A 22,383-nucleotide genomic window follows, 5' to 3' on the forward strand; every position below is an offset into this window, starting at 1 on the left:
TGGTGCAAAATTACAATTACCATCATCAAGCTTTGGCTGTCCAAGCATGATGGGAGTGCTGAAGGTTTATCTGCCAGAATCTGATCTCATACACACAAGATAATTTACCTTGAGGTCAGATTGTTCCAGAATGCCCAGGAGTTTAGAAAATATTCCTTCTGCATTGCGACATCGCTGGTCATTCAGTGCTTCATAGGCTTCCCGTACAAGGGACTTGACCGAGTCTTGGACTGTAGCTAAATCAACCTGCAAGTAAGACTCCAAAATTATTTTAACCCTTTGAGGACCAGGCCCAAAATGACCCAGTGGACCGCGCAAATTTTGATCTTAGTGTTTTCGTTTTTACCTCCTCCCCTTTTAAGAGCTCCAGCACTCTCAGTTTTCTATCTACAAGCCATGTAAGTGCTTGTTTTTTACAGAAATAGTTGTACTGTGTAATGGCGTCATTCATTTTACCATAACATGTATGATGGAATCCCAAATATATTATTTATGAAGATATAAATAGGTGAAATCGTAAATAAGAATGCAATATGGTAATGTTTGGGGGGTTCCTGTGTTTACGTAATGCACTATATGGTAACAGCGACATGACACTATTATTCTATAGGTCAGTCCGAACACAACCATATGCAGGTTACACAGATTCTCTAATGTTATATATGTATTTTTTTATGAAATCCTTTTTTTTGGCAATTAAATATTAATAAAATGGGCCTATTGTGACGCTTATAACGGTTTTATTTTTTCACCTACGGGGCTGTATGGGGTGTCATTTTTTCCACCATGACCTCTAGTTTTTATTAATACCATATTTGTGAAGATCGGACATTTTGATCACTTTTTATTGATTTTTTTAAAATATATAATGTAACATAAAATCGGTAATCTGCGCACTTTTTCCCCTCTTCGTGTACGCCGCATATCGATCACAATGACGCTTGTTATATTTTAATAGATCGGACAATTACGCACGCTACGGTATATTATATGTTTATCTATTTATTTATTTTTATATGTTTTATTTATATAATGGGAAAGGGGGGTGATTTAGACTTTTATTGGGGGAGGGGCTTTGGGGTAGTGTAATAGTGTTTTGAACTTTTTTTTTTTTTACACTTTTGAAGTCCCTTTGGGGGACTTCTACATACAGTTAGGGCTGGGCGATAATGGCCCAAATCAATATCGCGGTTTATCGCACATGTAGCTGCGGTAACGATAATTGAACAATAATTATGACACGCCCCTTTGTAAGCCCCACCCACTTGTCTGTGCCAAACTCAGGATATTTTGTTTAAAAAAAAATTTAACTTTCTGAGCAGCAACACAAGGCTGTGAAATTAGTCTATTTGTCATTATTAGGGGTCTCAGCAGAGTTAGGGTATGTTCACATCTTGTTTTTCTCCACACATCGGGCTACACGTCAGGAATCAGTGAAAAAAGGATGTGGACGCACAGCCCGACGTGCGGGCGATGGCCACATTGACTTTAATGAGCAGGACGGAGTCATTATGTGACTGTGTTCTACTCATTTGCTGGACGTACACGGCTTTTGTGCAAGACTCAAAAGAGTGGTCAACCAGATCCTGCACAACAGCCGTGTACGTCCAGCAAATGAGCAGAACACAGACACGTAATGACTCCGTCCTGCTCATTGAAGTCAATGTGGTCGTCATGTGGCTGTCGTCCGCATCCTTTTTTCACTGATTCCTGACGTGTAGCCCGACGTGTGGAGAAAAATGAGATGTGAACATACCCTTATACAGCTCTATACACACAGGAGGGGGGACAGGTCTGTATACACACACACACAGGAGGGGGGACAGGTCTGTATACACACACACACAGGAGGGGGGACAGGTCTGTATACACACACACACAGGAGGGGGGACAGGTCTGTATACACACACACACAGGAGGGGGGACAGGTCTGTATACACACACACACAGGAGGGGGGACAGGTCTGTATACACACACACACAGGAGGGGGGACAGGTCTGTATACACACACACACAGGAGGGGGGACAGGTCTGTATACACACACACACAGGAGGGGGGACAGGTCTGTATACACACACACACAGGAGGGGGGACAGGTCTGTATACACACACACACAGGAGGGGGGACAGGTCTGTATACACACACACACAGGAGGGGGGACAGGTCTGTATACACACACACACAGGAGGGGGGACAGGTCTGTATACACACACACACAGGAGGGGGGACAGGTCTGTATACACACACACACAGGAGGGGGGACAGGTCTGTATACACACACACACAGGAGGGGGGACAGGTCTGTATACACACACACACAGGAGGGGGGACAGGTCTGTATACACACACACACAGGAGGGGGGACAGGTCTGTATACACACACACACAGGAGGGGGGACAGGTCTGTATACACACACACACAGGAGGGGGGACAGGTCTGTATACACACACACACAGGAGGGGGGACAGGTCTGTATACACACACACACAGGAGGGGGGACAGGTCTGTATACACACACACACAGGAGGGGGGACAGGTCTGTATACACACACACACAGGAGGGGGGACAGGTCTGTATACACACACACACAGGAGGGGGGACAGGTCTGTATACACACACACACAGGAGGGGGGACAGGTCTGTATACACACACACACAGGAGGGGGGACAGGTCTGTATACACACACACACAGGAGGGGGGACAGGTCTGTATACACACACACACAGGAGGGGGGACAGGTCTGTATACACACACACACAGGAGGGGGGACAGGTCTGTATACACACACACACAGGAGGGGGGACAGGTCTGTATACACACACACACAGGAGGGGGGACAGGTCTGTATACACACACACACAGGAGGGGGGACAGGTCTGTATACACACACACACAGGAGGGGGGACAGGTCTGTATACACACACACACAGGAGGGGGGACAGGTCTGTATACACACACACACAGGAGGGGGGACAGGTCTGTATACACACACACACAGGAGGGGGGACAGGTCTGTATACACACACACACAGGAGGGGGGACAGGTCTGTATACACACACACAGGAGGGGGGACAGGTCTGCATACACACACAGGAGGGGGGACAGGTCTCTATACACACACAGGAGGGGGGACAGGTCTCTATACACACACAGGAGGGGGGACAGGTCTCTATACACACACAGGAGGGGGGACAGGTCTCTATACACACACAGGAGGGGGGACAGGTCTCTATACACACACAGGAGGGGGGACAGGTCTGTATACACACACAGGAGGGGGGACAGGTCTCTATACACACACAGGAGGGGGGACAGGTCTCTATACACACACAGGAGGGGGGACAGGTCTCTATACACACACAGGAGGGGGGACAGGTCTCTATACACACACAGGAGGGGGGACAGGTCTCTATACACACACAGGAGGGGGGACAGGTCTGTATACACACACAGGAGGGGGGACAGGTCTGTATACACACACAGGAGGGGGGACAGGTCTGTATAAACACACAGGAGGGGGGACAGGTCTGTATACACACACACACAGGAGGGGGGACAGGTCTGTATACACACACACACAGGAGGGGGGACAGGTCTGTATACACACACAGGAGGGGGGACAGGTCTGTATACACACACAGGAGGGGGGACAGGTCTGTATACACACACAGGAGGGGGGGCAGGTCTGTGTACACACACAGGAGGTGGGGACAGGTCTGTATACACACACAGGAGGGGGGACAGGTCTGTATACACACAGGAGGGGGGACAGGTCTGTATACACACAGGAGGGGGGACAGGTCTGTATACACACAGGAGGGGGGACAGGTCTGTATACACACAGGAGGGGGGACAGGTCTGTATACACACAGGAGGGGGGACAGATCTGTATACACACAGGAGGGAGGACAGGTCTGTATACACACACAGGAGGTGGGGACAGGTCTGTATACACACACAGGAGGGGGGACAGGTCTGTATACACACAGGAGACAACTGAGACAGCTCTGCTATGCTCTGTGTACATAGAGAACTGAGAAACCGCTGCCTCCTTTAGCCTCTGCCTCGGGTGTCAGTGATAAGAGACGAGCACGGCAGCTAAACAAGACAGCGGCTCCTCCGTGCAGTAACCTGCTGCTACACAGACACTGTCCCATCAATCCTTATCTGACCTGGGGGAGATGATCTACAACCCTGCGGCTGGACAGTGTACCTCCCGGAGACTGGTGACGGGGGAGGGCTGTGTGGACGGCAGCGGCACATAGTAGGAAGAGGTTACCTCATGAGAGCTGCTGCTGTTAGTTACACAGAGGGGGAGAGTTGTGGCTGAGCACAGTGACTGGAGCCTCTGGAACCGCTCTGGCTCCAGGTCACTGCTCTGCGCGGCAATTGCCCTGTTTGAAAAGACGGGTCCCGGCAGTGACAGGAGGGGGAGGGGGCAGAGCGGTCATCCGGTCCTCGGCTCTGTGCTGCATGCGCTGACCGGGGAGAGAGGCCCAGGCGGGGAGCGCAGGACACTTAGAGGCTGCACTTGGCCAATGATCCCTCATTCGATCTGCTGCAGCCACATCCTGCCTGGCTGCCGGCATCCCTGCGTCGCTGCTCAGCACACAAACATGTGAAATACCGCAGATACCGTCCTGGCAAAGTTGAGGTCGGTTAACCGACGCCAGAGACGGTATCGGTATTTTCACGGTATACCGCCCAGCCCTACATACAGTACTTTGATTTTTACACTGATCATTGCTATGCCATAGGCATAGCATGCAGATCGCCGATCGGACCGCATGGAGGCAGGTGAGAGACCTCCGGCGGTCCGTTTCAACGATCGGGACCCCCGCAGTCACACTGCGGGGGTCCCGATCGGTAAGTGACGGGGGGAGTCCCCTGTCACTTACCGATCGGGACCCCCGCAGTGTGACTGCGGGGGTCCCGATCGTTGAAACGGACCGCCGGAGGTCTCTCACCTGCCTCCATGCACTCCATGCCCCTTACACTTAAACGCGATCGCGGCGTTTAAGGGGCTAATGACACGCGGCAGCGCGATCGCTGCAGCGTGTCATTACCGGTGAGGTCCCGGCTGCTGTTTGCAGCCGGCCCCCACCTGCTATGAAGCACGCTCCGCTCCGGAGCACGCTTCATAGCGGGAGAAACACCCAGGACGTAAGGTTACGTCATGGGTCGTCTGGGGACAGACTTCCATGACGTAACCCTACGTCCAGGGTCGTCTAGGGGTTAATGTAGATGTTGATTGCAGCAAGCCCCTAAGAAGCCCAGAAACCACAACTTGAGGCAGTCAAAAAGTTGTTATTAATTACCTAGTCAGTAAATCAGCAGGATTCCCTTTGGCTTTTTAGTACACTGTTTTCCGATCAATCTATTAATCCCTTACCTGTGAAGGGGGAGGAGATGGCATCTTTTGGGTCTCTGGAATTGGATTTAAAAGCCTAAAAAACATCAAATTAAAAAGGTTAAATAAAAGTATTAGTACAAAACATTAATATGCAAGTAATCGTAAACGACTGGGTAAAAAACTAGACAAAAAAAAAACTAAAACTGCCACGTGAATAACTGAGAAATAGTCCGTTGTTTGACGTGTCAAAAAATGGCCGATGTTTATACAGCATCTGAACAAGTGTTTTTATTTCACATTTCATTTGATTTCCTCAATGAACAATGGATCAATTTACTCACTTTAATTTCTCCCATTCGCTGCCCTTTCCTTTGGATTTTTCTTTCTTGGGTTGTGGAGCTGCAATTAATACAAATAAGTCAATTCCGAGGGGCTTCCTAGAGACCCTTGTGAGCAGGACGCACAGAGATATGGTTCTTACCAGTCAGGTTTTCAGCTGAATGTTCTTTATTTTCTGTGTTACATTCAGTGGCAGATTCCTAGATGAAGGAAAATAAACATTGTTACCGTCTAGTAATAAAAATGCTATGGAACCAACAGAAAAATATTGCATCTGAAAAATCTTTATGTTGCAGCGAAATGATAGAATTTAGGGATTTGATCAAATCCCGGGAGATGATGAAATGGCAGAGCCCTTCCATCATTTCTCTTAAAAAAAAAAAAAAGTCAGTGAATGATCGAGTCAGTAAGACGACAATAGTCATTGAAACAGAATTTTTTTTTTAAAAACTAATAAACAAAGGAAACAGGTAGCTAAGCTGATAATTTTTAGGGAGCAAAAGTCATCATTACACAGCACATGGGACAGGAGGCGGACAGGGGAGCAGTGCCCGGAGCAGGAGGCACCACACAGCACACAGGACCGCAGGCGGACAGGGGAGCAGAAGGCATCATCACACAGCACACAGGACCGGAGGCAGACAGGGGAGCAGAAGGCATCATAATACAGCAAGCGGGGAGCAGGAGGTATGTTGCATGATAGAATACCATTTTATCATTTCCCTGAAAGGGGTTAGGGATTTGATCAAATCACTGACTTTCTTCAGGGAAATGATGGAAGGGCTTGGCCATTTCATAATTGCCTGGGATTTGAGGCCACCGTCCACTTAACACAATCTGCAGTTGATAAAAGATGACTTTTTACTTGAACAAGCACCATGACGTATGATATAAAATAAGGTATGAAAACCGCTAAATGTACCCTTTACACCTGTGTAGAGATGTCAGAATGCACAAAGGGGGGTGACAGTGTCACTTTAAGGACCCATGTCGTACCTGTACATCATGGAGTCTGGTGGCGCTTTGAAGTGAGCTCAGGAGCTGAGCTCACTTCAAAGCACATGGGGAACGGCTGTTATATGCAGCCAGGTCCTCACTGTTAATGACAGGCCGTCAAGGTTGCGTTGTGGCCTGCCATTAACCCCTGCAATGCCGCAATCGCTGCACTCCTGTCACTGACTGATCAGGACCCCCGCAATGTCACTGTGGGGGTTCCGATCGTTCTGACTGCTGGAGGTCTCAGGCAGGCTCTATGCATTGATCGCAGATTACACTCATCAATCAGGGCTCCAGACTAAAAAATTTACCTGGGAGCCATTGGCTCCTAACCTGAAAAATTTAGGCGCCAAATAGAATATTTGGTCGCCAACATTTTAAACCATGTAAAATTAATGTTATGTTAAATGGGACTTACTGTGTGCAGAGGCCACGGCAGCATCCTCCTCCTTTAGATCCTTTCTTTTCTTAGTTTGAAAACGTTCAACATGGAAACTTGCAACTTGACAACCATATACAGTCTGACTCAGTACTTCAGCTTCACTTGGCTAGCCTTTTAATGAGGCTTACTCTTCTGAACTTGAACTTAAAGGGAACCTGTCGACCCCCGTGCCGGGGTGACAGGCTCCCAACCCCCCGTCAGAGCCCCCTATACTCACCTCATCGCGCCGGGTCCCGCTTCTGAAGATCGCGGGGTCACGGAGATCTCAGCCGCTGCAGCCCGGCGTGCGCTGAGAGATGAGTCCAACGCTCATCGAGAATGACGGGAGAGTCCAACGCTCCGTCATTCTCTATGAGCGTTGGACTCATCTCTCAGTGTGTGCGTCGGGCTGCAGCGGCTGAGATCTCCGTGACCTGACCATCTTCAGAAGTGGGACCCGGCGCGATGAGGTGAGTATAGGGGGTTCTAACGGAGGGTTGGGAGCCTGTCACCCCGTCACCGGGGGTGACAGGTTCCCTTTAAAAGCTTGCAACAGTCTATACATACTGAGCTAGACTTATGACTGCAGCCATAGTGACCCCCCACAAGATGTGTATATAGATAGATAGATATATCTCTCACCTAGTGACTAATGCAAGTGACCCCCTACAATACAGACACCTGAGGGGCCCTGATAATAATAATTGTGCATATATCTATCTCCCAGTGTCTGCAGCCAGTTTGCCCTACACTTATAGATGGCCCCCTCCTTTTATAGATGCCCCCTCCTCCCCCCCATTATAGATGCCCCCTCCTCCCCCCCATTATAGATGCCCCCTCCTCCCCCCCATTATAGATGCCCCCTCCTCCCCCCCATTATAGATGCCCCCTCCTCCCCCCCCCATTATAGATGCCCCCTCCTCCCCCCCCCATTATAGATGCCCCCTCCCCCCCCCCATTATAGATGCCCCCTCCCCCCCCCCATTATAGATGCCCCCTCTTCTCCCCCCCTTCTAGATACCCCCTCCCCTTATAGATGGCCCCCTCTCCCCCATTATAGATGCCCCCCCTTCTCTTCCCCCCATTATAGATGCCCCCCCCCTTTCTTCTATGCTAAGCAGTATTTAAAAAAAATAAACACACAAAATCACCTGACAACCCGCTCCCCCGGCGATCCTCTTCTTCTTCAGGCGCTGTCCCCGGCTGATGCGCGGCTGCCGGGGGTGTCCCGTCCTATCCCCGGCAGCGCGGCGCGTCAGTGAGCTCCCTGTACGCCGGGGCTGTGACTTCTGACACAGGAAGCGTCTCTGACGCGCGCTTCCTGTGCCGGAAGTCAGGGCCCCAGGCAGCTCACTGATGCGCCGCGCTGCCGGGGATAGGATGGGACACCCCCGGCAGCCGCGCATCAGCCGGGGATACTTAAAGAGACAGCGCGCCGCCGCCGGGGCCAGTCGCAAATGGCGCCCAGATTAATAAATCTGGGCGCCATTTGCAAAATGTCAGTCGCATTGGCGACCATTCTGGTCGCCATCTGGAGCCCTGTCAATGCTATGCTATAGCAAAGATCAGTATATGTAACGTAATGTAAAAACGTTTAAGTCCCCTAAGGGGGGGGGGGGGGGGAAGGAATTAAAAAGTTTTTAACCCTTTCCCGCATCAGCACGTAACTGTACGTCCAGATGCGGGTGGGGGCATTCAGAGACCCCGCTCCGAACTGCCGCGATCCTGGGTGTTATGTGTAGCCCGGGACCGCAGCTATTAGCAGGTGCGGTCCGATTGCCGTGCCCGCTAATTATACATTTCAATGTAGCTGTCAAAACTGATAGCTGCATTTAAATGTATTGTTTCCCCCTTTCCCTGCTGTTTAGTGGGGGGATCTCTCCCCCCTGCCCCGCAATGCGATCGCGGAGGGGAGATCCCTTCTGATCGATCATTGCTGTATTAAGTATACTGCAGTGATCTCTATGGGAGAGCAGGGGGAGGAAGGAGACAACAGAGGTGAAAGCCAGGTGAGTATATGTCCTATTACACGGCCGTTACAGCCAATAATAGTTTAGTGTAATAAATAATGTTAAAAAACCAACAGTGCACAATGTCGGCTGATCATGAGCCAACATGCTGAAAGACAACTATGACGCTAACGACGGTCTGCTGGCTGTGTAATAGAAGTAGCGGCAGCAGACTGCAGCTATCTCCTATGGACTACTAAAGATCATCCACGCAACCCCTCCACAGCTCCCTGTTGCCCCCCCCCCTCCCTCGGATGTGCAGCAACAAGGGGCAAACAAAAAGTGTTAAGACAAAAAAACGTCCCCATAACAGTAATCAGAGATGTGCATCATATCTCTCAAATAGTATTTTCCCAATAACCAAAGCAACACACTAAACTTTAACATGTTAACGTTTTCTATAAATGACAGTAACGCTTGCACAAACCAAGAGAAAAAAAGAGGCACACTACATACCCATCCGCTCTGGTCACTTCTCTCCAGCAACAACAGTAGTTTTAGGAGCATGACAATAAGCCATATGCAAGCTTCCCTGAGCACAGCTCTATAGCGAACAAGCATATTACTTACGATTGTAATAAGTGCAACAACAAGAACTCTCTTATCGCACAACTGGTCCATAGCCATAACACGCCTCGTAACCACCGCAGACAGCTCCTCTCTCCCATATACAAAACAGTAAACCTTGAACTAAAGCCAATGATCTATTCTCCTACATTATGCAGCCAGACCAATAAGAAAGACACGTGAGTGTAACGCCATATCTTGCCAAAGACGTTGTGCAACCTCAGCAGACTTTACACAAGACAATACGGTTTTATCAACTGTTGTATGAACGGACTCTTTTATACAGTTTGAAGAACTGAGAGCTTCCCATAGCTCCCTTTGCCACACCCCCTTGTCAAACAAAGGAAGTTTTAGCACTCTTATTGGTGCATTTTTATAACAAATGCAACAAATTCTGTAACAAACCTTGGCTGTTTTCTACCATATAAACAATGTATAAAGGTCTGAAATATAATGTGGATGTGAGAATTCAGCCAAGTTTTCATGCTGCATTCGTGTAAAAATTCTTAAATGAATTTCATGCTTATGTCTCCCTACACTCTACTAACAAGGAAAACGGTAACACGCAGTGGTCAAGTTACAAATATTTTCCTTGCATTGTGCGTTCCTCAGTAATTCCCTCTGGAAATCTATTCTCTAGGATTATCTCACAGCGAACATGAGTAAACAGACATAAGTGACCCTCTTGAACGTGTTAAGGTGGCCATATACTCTCAGTAACTGACAGCCAAACTTCCCCTGCATTAAAACATTCAGAACAGCCAATCAATCCTGTGCTCTCTAAAGGGGAATGGAGGAAGAGCTCTCTGGCTGTGGCTCATCTCTCCCTGAACAAAGGGGTCATCAAGTAGTGATTTTGCCTCACAGCCAACCTCTATCTCGGACATGAGATGACATTGGTGGACAGTAGAGAGAGCACTGACGGCTGAACATGGATACAACTGACAAAAGAATAAGGTGTATTGGACCTTTACATATAAGAATAGATTACGGCAATAGGGGAACTATATATTTATATTATAATGCAGACCTTATCAGGAACATCTTCTGGTTTGCTCGGTGCTTCCTTTGCGTCTTTGCTTTCTACAACAGGTGTGAACTGTGCGGCAATCCTTAAAAAGAAAGCGATCACACATGAATGGTCTGCCTGCTTTACTCTTGCTCTATTACCTTGGTCTTCTGATCACACACAATACAGATGGCAGACAAATGATGGTTCCTTAGACCTACAGCAGCATTTATGTTTTATTAGCCAAAAGAGGAAGGCTATCAGCTTCTGCCATAAACTAAGGCCTTTATAGAACTTATGGAAAACAAGTATAAGTCTAACAATTATTTTATTTTCTGCACTAGAAAATAGGAGTCAGCCATGTTTCCCGAGAACTGCTTACAGCAGCCATAGGATTTGTAGTCTGCCAAGAGTAGGAGATTGGGAACAGCCCTGCAGTAGTTCCAGATACAAACATTGGCAGCAGCAGAGGTGGCTGTGTCAGTACCAGAGGTAAGTATGTAAATTAAATTAACCCTTTGAGGACCAGGCCCAAAATGACCCAGTGGACCGTGCAAATTTTGATCATTGCGCTTTCATTTTCCCTCCCCCCTTCTAAGAGCTCTAGCACTTTCAGTTTTCTATCTACAGGTCATGTAAGTGCTTGTTTTTTACAGGAATAGTTGTACTTTGTAATGGCGTATTTCATTTTACCATAACATGTATGATGGAATTCCAAATATATTATTTATGAAGATATAAATAGGTGAAATCGTAAAATAGAATGCAATATGGTAACGTTTGGGGGGTTCCTGTGTCTACGTAATACACTATATGGTAAAAGCGACATGATACTATTACTCTATAGGTCAGCCCGAACACAACCATATGCAGGTTACACAGATTCTCTAATGCTATATATATATATTTTTTTTTTTATGAAATCCTTTTTTTTTGGCAATTAGTTAATAATAAAATGGGCCTATTGTGACGCTTATAACGGTTTTATTTTTTCACCTATGGGGCGTCATTTTTTCCGCCATGATCTCTAGTTTTTATTAATACCATATTTGTGAAGATCGGACGTTTTGATCACTTTTTTATTAATTTTTTTTATAAATATAACGTAACATAAAATGAGTAATCCGCCCGCTTTTTTCCCTCTTTTCGTCTACGCCATTCTCCGTTTGCGATGACGCTTGTTATACTTTAATAGTTCGGACAATTACGCACGCTACGGTATATTATATGCTTATTTATTTATTTTTATATGTTTTACTTATATAATGGGAAAGGTGGGTGATTTCAACTTTTATTGGGGGAGGGGTTTTGGGGTAGTGTATTGGTGTTTTTAACTTTTTTTTTTTTTACACATTTAAAGTCCCTTTGGGGGACTTTTACATTCACTACTTGGATTTCTACACTGATGATTGCTATGCCATAGGCATAGCATTGATCAGTGTTATCGGCGATCTGCTCACTGAGCCTGCCTGTGCAGGCTCAGTGTAGCAGATTGCCGATTGGACCGCACGGAGGCAGGTGAGAGACCTCCGGTGGTCCGTTTTAACGATCGGGACCCCCGCAGTCACACTGCGGGGGTCCCGATCAGTAAGTGACAGGGGACTCCCCGTCACTTACACTTAAACGCTGTCCCGGCGTTTAAGGGGTTAATGACACGCGGCAGCGCGATCGCTGCAGCGTGTCATTACCGGTGAGGTCCCGGCTGCTGATCGCTCCGCTCCGGAGCGCGCTTCATAGCCGGAGAAACACCCAGGACGTAGAGTTACGTCCAGGGTCGTCTTGTGACAGACTTCCATGACGTAACTCTACGTCCTGGGTCGTCTAGGGGTTAAAAAAAAATAAAAAATAACCAAGTTATAATTAAATTATTACAAATATCAAACCAACATATTAGCAAAAATAAATACATAATAATAATTAAAAATAATAATAATTAAAAATAAAAATATTAAAAATAATAATAATTAACAATAAAATAATAATTAAAAATAATTAAAAATAATAATTAAAAAAAAAAAATTATATATATATATATATATATATATATATATATATATATATATATATATATATATATATATATATATTAGTGTTAGTCTCTGGAGTACCCTTTAAATTATTTGGCATAATGTAGTCTGACCAGATAAAACAGGGTAGATCCACCTGAAAGGTTTCTGTTAAAATAAAAAAATAATTAAAAATAGGTAAATTAAAAAGATTACTCACTTTTTCTCACCGGTACGTTTCTTTTTAGAACTTTTCTTCACTTTCATTCCTTGAAGCCATTGGTCAACAGGGAAAGAAAAAAATAAGTACATTTATATGTGCCTCTCTCCCCAGCTCCCTGCTCAGTCTATCTGAGCACAGGTGCTACAGACTTTTACGATCTTCTGCAATAAATCTAAATGAGGGCTGGGCTGCAGAGTGACACGCACGAAGGTAGAGCTGTCAAAAGCTGCTTTCCTTGCCACTCGATCGCTGTTCTTAACCTTTTTCTTTTCTTCTGCATTTTTAAACACTTCCCTAATTGACCCTATGCTAATTAGGGGTGTAGCCCTGCGGCCCAGAGCACCTGCTCGTACCCCCCCCCCCACTATGTATATTCATATATGCACAGTGGCCTCTTTACAACACATGTGCAGGAAACATTTCCCGTTGGAGATGGGCCACAGGGTGACACCCCAAATGCTCCTAAGGGTACAAACACACACACCATATATGCTGCGTATTTAGTGCTGCTATACGCAGCAGATTAGATCTATATAACTGAACACAGCATCAAATCTGCTGCAGATCTGCTGCGTATACGGTGTGTGTGTTTGTACCCTAAGCCCCTTATTAGCAAAATTTATAATTACTTAATATGCATTCTGAACACGAGCATCAGAAGTACTGCAGGGAGTGCTGCAGTTATTAGATAGATAGATAGATAGATAGATAGATAGATAGATAGATAGATAGAAAAGCTGCTATGTTCACCTGCTGCTGCTTCCATGTCTTTGATGAATTTGCCATTCTGCTGGATTAGGTCACGGATGCCGTCAGGACAACACTTGCACACCTCCTGCGCCTTTTTATTGGACGACACTGCACGTTCGGTTTCCCCAAGTAAGAAAAGGGCTTCACAGAAGCGATAGTGGCCCTAAAATAATGTATACATTTATTATATACACAGTTCATAGTCAGAAACCTATACATAATATAATAATATATAAAAGTAAATAATAATAATAATAATAATAATAATAATAATAATAATAATAATAATAATAATAATAATAATAATAATAATAATAATAATAATAATAATAATAATAATAATAATAATAATAATAATAATAATAATAATAATAATAATAATAATAATTAGAACATAAACACAAATAAGGACACATACAGCAAGGCCAGACAAATCACAGTAGCCTAATAATGGGATACTTCAATTTTACAAGATCAATATTTCCTGTGGCCCTTTACACACATTTGTATCTTGTGTACTGAATGAGTACACCAGGAGTCTCCAGGAAGTACTGCGGTACATGCCCAAGGCCAGATAGAATGCAGCTTTACCAGTATGGTGTTTTGCTGGGCTATTTTTGCAAGTGTTTACTGTGAACTTATAAATGTTGGAAATGTTCCAATTTGCTGTGTTGTAAAAAATGTCCACCAAATAAACTACAGCAGTGACATCTACTAAACACAACGGGTAAGATTTCTCAAAGGGTGCAAAATATACACTGTGGTAAAGGGCCCACAGAAACCAGTCACAGCTCAGCTTTTAGCTCTGGTAAGGTGAAAGAAGAGCTGGGACTGGTTGAGGAACTGTGGGCAGTTTACACTAGTTTATATTTCTTGTGCCTGTCATTGGGGGACACAGCACCAGTGGGTATAGGCTACTGCCACTAGGAGGCGACACTAGACAGAAGAAGAAGTGACTCCGCCTGGCAGCCTATACCCCTCCTACAGACACCAGGCTAACCCAGTTTTAGTCTAGTGTCCGTAGAGGTAGACACAGGTGCCATGCACCTCCATTTTTTATTTCTTTTTCTTTTCTTTTAGGTTATCAGGGGGACCGTCGGCGTGGGCTGCCACATCAGACGCAGTTCCCCCTGAGGGTGCATGGGAAGTTTCTTTTCCCTGCGCCGGTCACCCGTCCCCCAACGCCCGCTCCCTGCGGCAGGATACCGGTCCCCCACTAAGGTGCGAGGTGACCGAAGGGGTGACCCTGCGCGCACCTGAAGACGCCGGACAGGTGAGTATTCCTGTCCTTAGCCTTCCTTGGAATCTGGGGGGGGGGGGGGGGGGGGGGGGGTCATCCTACCAGGGCACCTAAATATCTCTCCCCCCTGTCTCTCTCTCCTTTCTGCCTCTCTCCCTCCCTGCCTTCCCCCTCAGAGGCCCTGAGCAGGATGGTCTGTGCGGGCCTCTTTCTTCAGGGAGAGGGGGTGGAGGGAGTCTCTGGAGCTCCTGCCCGCAGGCAGCAGCTCCATAGGGGCGACCGGGTGGTTTGCCGGGCTCTTCTCCATTCCCTTCTGCCGGCGGCCGCGTTTTTCAGCGCTCCGCGCCGCCGTCTCGCTGCCGCCGGCCTGCCCATAAATTTAGCCCCCGGCTTCTGCCGGAGCTAGGCCGCATCGGCGCACGCGAGTGACGTCACGGGGGCGGAGCGCCCGCCCGTTTTCGGCCCTTCCCGCCGCTGGCTTGCCTCTTATTGGCTACTCCTGTAGCCCCCACCTGCTCCTTCCTGTGCCCCCTCCCTTCCTCCTCTCGTCTCCGCAGCAGCTTGTGGCCTCCTGCTGTTCTCTCTGCCTGCCAGCTCCCTGTGCACAGCAGCAGCAGCTCAGAATCCACAGCATACAGTGCAGTCCCTGCATCCAGTGCAGCTCCAGCTTCCAGTGCAGTTCCAGCGTGCTCCAGCATCTAGTGCAGCGCCAGCATCCAGTGCGGCAGCAGCTCCAGTGTCGGGTAGGCTCACCCAGTGGGTGATATTCCCCTCCTCCACTCCCCAGGCTACCAGCCCTAGCTACCATGTCTGGTCCCCGGGACGAGCCCCCTAGGCAGCTCGCTCCTGCGGCTGTGGCGACACACTTTGCGTGTGCTCGCTGCAATAAAAAGTTCCCCTGCGGTCAGCCTGGCCCCCTCTGTCTGCTATGCCTTAACCCTAGTGCCACCTCCCAGGAGACCTCCCCTGCAGGTTCAGATGTAGCCTCCCCTGAGTGGGCTAGGTCCCTGTCCCAGGCGATTGGTGACCTCTCTAAGCTGTCCCAGGTCATGATCCATGCCATTGAGCGGTTGCCTTCCCAAGCGCCTCCAGCGGCGGGACCCTCCAGGGTATCTCCTGACTCGCCTTCCAGAGGACGGTGTCATAAGAGATCTAGACTCTCTGTCTCACGGTCACCTTCTAGGTGTTCCTCAGACCCTTCTCCGGACAGATCCACTGCAGGCGGTTCCGCTTCCCAGCGACCCCTCTCCGCCTCCTCGGGGGACCCCTCTGACTCTGCCTCAGAGTCCGACAGGGAGGATCAGCTGGCCTCTGCAGTGCAAGCCTTGATCCGTGCAGTGCGGGACACCTTACATATTGAAGAAGAGTCCCCTTCTACTTCAAGGAGTGAAGTCTCTTTCAGTCGCCATAAGCGACAGCCTTTGGTTTTTCCCAACCATAGGGATTTTGAAGATCTTCTAGCCAAGGAGTGGAATCACCCTGACCGGCGGATTCCATCCTCTAAGCGTGCCGAGGCCTTGTTTCCCTTCTCCCCTGACTTGGTCACTACATGGACAGTGCCCCCATCTGTGGACCCTCCGGTTTCTCGACTTTCCAAGTCAACTACTCTGCCTCTGGCAGATGGTGCTTCACTCACTGACCCAGTCGACAAGAAAATCGACGCTTTTTCGAAGTCTGTCTTTGTTGCGGCTGGTTCGGCCCTACGTCCTACCTTTGCCGCATCCTGGGTCAGCAAGGCTTGTTCCTCTTGGGCCAGGCAGTTAGTCCATGACCTCTCCCTGGACACCCCGCGTGAGGATCTCCTGTCTCTGGCCTCGCAGATTCTGCATGCGTCCAAATACTTGTGCGACGCTTCTCAGGAAGCCGCTCGTTTGTCTGCGCGGGCCCTGGCTAACTCTGTAGCCATCCGACGATCTGTCTGGTTAAAATGCTGGTCAGCTGATGCCGCCTCCAAGAAGGCTCTGACTTCTCTTCCCTTTGCAGGGAACAGACTTTTCGGGGAGCGGCTTGATAAAATAATCTGGGACGCTACAGGGGGGAAGAGTTCCTTGCTCCCTCAAAACCGGTCCCGGCGCCCTCAGCCTCACAGGCGTTCTAGCCGTTTCCGCTCCTTTGAGCCTCCGGCGCGTCGTCGCCCGGCTAAGGATGCGCCTCCAGCTCCTTCTAGGAAGCCCTCTTTCAAACCCCGCCCCTCCTGGCAGCCCCGTTCTCGCCCTTCTAAGGGTCCTGCCCCCAAGTCTTCTTCCTGATGGTCCTTTCCCTGTCGGGTCTCCCCCTCAAGTAGGGGGTCGTCTGCTCTCCTTCAAGGAGATTTGGCTCGCCCATGTGCCCGATGTGTGGGTACGGGAGGTGGTGTCTTCAGGATACAAAATCGAGTTCGCGTCCATGCCGCCTCCTCGCTTTTTTCCATCAAATCTCCCACGCTCTTCGGCGCGGCTTTCCGAGCTTTTTCGGGCGGTTCGGAATCTCCTAGCTCAAGGAGTTGTGGTCCCAGTTCCTCCCTCCGAGCACTTCCAGGGATTCTATTCCAATCTGTTCACAGTCCCCAAAAAGGACGGCTCGGTCCGTCCCATCCTGGATTTGAAACGGCTGAACAGGTTTGTTCGCCTTCGGCGGTTCCGCATGGAATCCTTGCGGTCGGTGGTCGCGTCTCTAGAGCAGGACGAATTTCTTGCTTCTATAGACATCCGCGACGCCTATCTGCATGTTCCCATTGCAGCCAGTCATCAACGTTTCCTACGTTTCGCCGTCGGTTCTGGACATTTCCAGTTCGTTGCCCTGCCCTTCGGGCTCGCCACGGCGCCTCGGGTCTTTACCAAGATCCTTGCACCTTTGATGGCTCTGCTTCGGTCAAAGGGGGTGGCTGTCCTGCCATACCTGGACGACCTTTTGGTAAAGGGCCGCTCCAAGCAGGACACTTTGTCCAGCCTCCAGATCACACTCGATCTCTTGACCAATTTCGGTTGGGTGATCAATTACCAAAAATCTTCCCTACTTCCCTCCCGCTCTATGGAGTTTCTCGGGATGCTATTCAACACCGAGATGGCCCGCGTCCTCCTTCCTCCAAACAAAGTTGCCTCCCTGCGCTCGGCAGTCTCTCTGCTCCGCTCGGGCGCCCCCTGTTCGATTCGCCTTTGCATGCGAGTCCTGGGCAAGATGGTCTCCTCTTTCGAGGCGATCCCCTTTGCTCAGTTTCATTCGCGCCCTCTGCAGCAAGCGATTCTGTCACAGTGGGACAGGTCCCCTCTGTCTCTCCACAAGAAGATCCTCCTGTCCCCTGCTGTTCGCAGGGAGCTTCTTTGGTGGTTGACGTCTCCGGTGGTCCTCCTCGGCCGCTCGTTCCTCCCCCTCAATTGGCTGGTCGTCTCTACGGATGCCAGCCTGTCCGGGTGGGGGGCTGTCTTCGGGAGCCACACAGCTCAGGGCTCTTGGTCGCCGACAGAGGCTCGGCTTCACATCAATATCCTGGAGCTCCGGGCCATCTTTCTCGCCCTGTCTCAGTGGACCGATCGCCTGAGGGGTTATCCGGTCCGTGTTCAGACCGACAACGTCACCGCCGTTGCTTATCTGAACCGTCAAGGCGGCACCAGGAGCCGCTCTGTCATGACCGAGGCCGCTCGCATTCTCCGTTGGGCGGAGCGGGTTGTTCCAGCTCTCTCGGCAGTCCACATTCCCGGGGTGGACAATTGGGCGGCGGACTACCTCAGCCGCGAAAGACTGGATCAGGGCGAATGGGCTCTACATCCCGAGGTGTTTCTTCAAATCTGCCGGCGGTGGGGATCCCCAGATGTGGATCTCTTCGCCTCCAGGCTGAACCACAAACTCCCCATCTATGTGACTCGGGCCCGGGATCCTTGCGCGTTCGCGGTCGACGCCTTGGTGACCCCATGGGAGCAGTTCCCCCTGGTTTACGCCTTTCCTCCTCTGCCCATTCTCCCACGAGTCCTGAAGCGCATCAAGGCACTCGGCGTTCCCGCCATTCTTGTCGCTCCAGACTGGCCGCGCCGGTCCTGGTACGCCGACGTAGTGCACCTCCTGGCCGACGCCCCCTGGCGCCTTCCCCTGCGGGCCGACCTCCTTTCACAAGGGCCAATATTCCACCCCAATTTACCTCAGCTGAGTTTGACGGCGTGGCTGTTGAAGCCGCGGTATTGAGGTTTCGTGGGTTCTCGGAACCAGTCATCCAAACCATGCTTAAGGCCCGTAAGCCTCAGTCAGCTCGGGTCTACCATCGCGTGTGGAAGTCCTTCTTTTCTTGGTGCGAACAGAATAATTTTCACCCCTTGGTGTGTTCCACGCCCAAGATTCTTTCCTTTTTACAGTCCGGGCTGGATAAAGGCCTCAGTCATTCCACTTTGCGTTCGCAGATTTCCGCCCTGTCTGTTCTTTTTCAGCGGGCTCTCGCTTTCCGCCCCCAGGTGAAGACCTTTCTTCAGGGGGTGGTCCATTTGGCCCCTCCTTTTCGTCAGCCTTTAGAGCCCTGGGACCTTAATTTAGTCCTCGAGGTTCTACAAGGTCCTCCCTTTGAGCCTCTTCGGGAGGTGTCTCTCTGTTTCCTTTCTTGGAAAGTCGCCTTCCTGGTGGCGATTACCTCCATCCGTAGGGTGTCTGAACTGGCAGCGCTCTCTTGTCGCTCCCCTTATCTGGTCCTTCACAAGGACAAGGTGGTGCTTCGTCCTCTTCCTTCCTTCCTGCCGAAGGTCGTGTCTGCATTCCACCTTAATGAGGACATCATTCTCCCCTCTTTTTGCCCTGCGCCCTCCCATCCTAGGGAACGGTCCCTGCATTGTTTGGACCTTGTCCGGGCCATACGGATCTACTTGGCAGTCACTGCTCCCTTCCGCCGCTCGGATTCCTTGTTCGTGGTCCCGTCGGGTCCCCGCAAGGGGCTGGCGGCTTCCAAGACCACCATTGGGCGTTGGATCAGGGCAGCCATCGCAGAGGCCTACCGCGTTCGTGACAGGGCTCCTCCTTTTCGGGTCACCGCTCATTCTACTCGAGCTGTGGGGGCCTCTTGGGCGGTTCGCCATCAGGCCTCAGTGTCCGAGGTCTGCAAGGCCGCCACCTGGTCTTCAGTTCACACTTTTTCAAAGTTTTATCAGGTCCCTATCCTGGCTTCCTCTGACGCCAGTCTGGGCCGCAAGGTTCTGCAGGCCGCCGTGCGTTAGGCAGGCCGCATGGGGATTGTAATCTTCTTTCCCCACCCTCTGGGACTGCTTTTGTACGTCCCACTGGTGCTGTGTCCCCCAATGACAGGCACAAGAAAAGAGGATTTTTTTATACTCACCGTAAAATCCTTTTCTTGTGGCTTCATTGGGGGACACAGCTCCCACCCTGTTTGAGGTTGTGCTCCCGGGGCTTGTTCTGTTCTTGGGGTTTTCGTTCCGGGGACCAGCCTGGTTTTTTTTTTTTTTGCCTGTTTTCGTTACTACTTTCTACTGCTTGTGACTAAACTGAGTTAGCCTGGTGTCTGTAGGAGGGGTATAGGCTGCCAGGCGGAGTCACTTCTTCTTCTGTCTAGTGTCGCCTCCTAGTGGCAGTAGCCTATACCCACTGGTGCTGTGTCCCCCAATGAAGCCACAAGAAAAGGATTTTACGGTGAGTATAAAAAAATCCTCTTTTTACTATTGTTTACGCTCATCTACAGAGCCTATTACATGGGGGGTCGATGATAGTGCGGTATTCCACATTTTACCCTCGTCATGAAGACCTAAAACAACCCAGTCATGAAGGGTTTAAACTAGGGATGGTCCGAAACTGCCGCTTGGCATCAGATTCCGGCTGTCTGCCCGTTCTGTGCAGCGGGTGGATACAGCGGGAGGACCGCCTGGAAAACTGGGATACAGCCTATGGCTATGGTTGTATCCCAGTTTTCCAGGCGGTCCTCCCGCTGTATCTACCCTCTCCACGGAGCGTGCAGAAAGCGGGAATCATTGCCGAGCGTTCGGGGTCGTATGAACCCGAACCGAACTCGGTTCAACCATCCCTAGTTTAAACAATGTTTCCTTTTACTATTACAGACCGAAAACCATATAGAATGGAAACAAAAGTATTTAAAGTGAAAGAAGGTTTTGTTCTGCAATTATCAACCAATATTTACATAAGTCCAAAAATACTCATCACAACGTCACATCAGAGTTTTAGTCAGTATATTAATAAATACACAGAAATAAATGATGTTCCTGTGTAGAGATTTTTAAGGTAAGTGAGACCAGAGACTGGTATCTGGTTAGGTGCAGCAGCTCCTTTCTCTCGCCATATCCGTACAGCGCTTCAACATGTTCTCTCGTACTCAGACTGGTAGGAGGTAATGTACAACTACACCAGATCAGTGGAGAGGGGTTATGGGGGGGAATATAAGAGCGAGAAGTCCTGTTCTATCAGAGTCTATCAGTCATTGGTAGCAGAAGCACCAACAATAGTATTCAGGAAATTATATGTTGTTGAGACTGAATGACTCCTCGCCAGGAACTTTCTGGGAAACTCGAAAGAGAGTTTAGAGCCCAAGAGAATTTTAGATAACCTAAGGAGGTGATTCATTTCCTACCAGCGGCAGGTCTCTATCCGGGGTGGATACATAGGATTATGGAATTTTACAGTTGGAAAGGTTGAGTTAGCAACTTGTGTTGGGAATGAGGGATCATGAAAAGGTGGGAACATAAAATGAGGCTGTATTCACACGACCCTAAATTGTCCATGGTCGTGGATCCGCGACCACGGACAATTTTAGAGACCATTGAAGTGAATGTGGCCATTCAGGTGATCCTAGCCACGAAAAATAGGACACGTCCTAGTGCGGATCGCGGCATGGTTCACCCCCCCAGCCGCAGAGATGACAGGAGAGCATGATGTGCGCTCCTGTCATCCCATCTACTACTCACCTCTTCCCTCGTGCTGACCGGCTTCATTGTTCACCACAAGTGGCCTGGACTATGCTGCCTTCCTCTCGCAGCCACTACCTGTGAGCGCGAGCAATAGGTAAGTAGTAGATGGGATGACAAGAGCACATATCGTGCTCTCTCTCTCTGCTGGGGGGGTGGGATGGTAATTCGTGCCGGGCAACAGGAGGGCCCTGGCTAGGGGATCCGTACCGCAGTCCTCGCGGCACAGATCATGTGAACAAGCTCTAAGACTCCACGAACGTGAAGGGAATCTGGACAGCAAAAAAAAAAAAATATGGTAAAGAAAACGTGACAAAATTATTGACTTAAAGGGGTATTTGCCCCCCCTTCACCGCCAGCCCGCGGCAGCACTCTTAGCCCCCCGCCCGAACTCATCATCGGCGTCCCGCGGCAACATCCCCCCCCCCCCCCCCGAACCAATTACCTGCGGCCCGCGGCAGCACTCTTACCCCCCCCCCCCCCCCCCCCCAAACTCATCATCGGCAGCAAGACCCAACCCCCAACCCCCCCGAACCGAGGTCTTATAAGAACAGACACCAAAGTGACACCCCTGATGTGATG

General features: G+C 49.5%; 1 protein-coding gene across 2 annotated transcripts in view; it reads right to left on the reverse strand.

The window, feature by feature from the left end:
- TTC3 (tetratricopeptide repeat domain 3) overlaps window positions 1-22,383 on the reverse strand; it is an 89,724-nt gene that overhangs the window by 33,251 nt on the left and 34,090 nt on the right. For both annotated transcript variants that reach the window (XM_069946206.1, XM_069946207.1), the window contains 7 exons: window positions 13,681-13,843; window positions 12,928-12,976; window positions 10,723-10,804; window positions 5,842-5,899; window positions 5,702-5,759; window positions 5,400-5,454; window positions 109-246 (listed from right to left, as the gene is read on the reverse strand). In XM_069946206.1, the coding sequence (XP_069802307.1) occupies window positions 109-246; window positions 5,400-5,454; window positions 5,702-5,759; window positions 5,842-5,899; window positions 10,723-10,804; window positions 12,928-12,976; window positions 13,681-13,843 (603 nt within the window). The remainder of the gene's footprint in view (window positions 1-108; window positions 247-5,399; window positions 5,455-5,701; window positions 5,760-5,841; window positions 5,900-10,722; window positions 10,805-12,927; window positions 12,977-13,680; window positions 13,844-22,383) is intronic.

Source organism: Dendropsophus ebraccatus, chromosome 11 (genome assembly GCF_027789765.1).
Source record: "Dendropsophus ebraccatus isolate aDenEbr1 chromosome 11, aDenEbr1.pat, whole genome shotgun sequence".
Classification (NCBI taxonomy): Eukaryota; Metazoa; Chordata; class Amphibia; order Anura; family Hylidae; genus Dendropsophus; species Dendropsophus ebraccatus.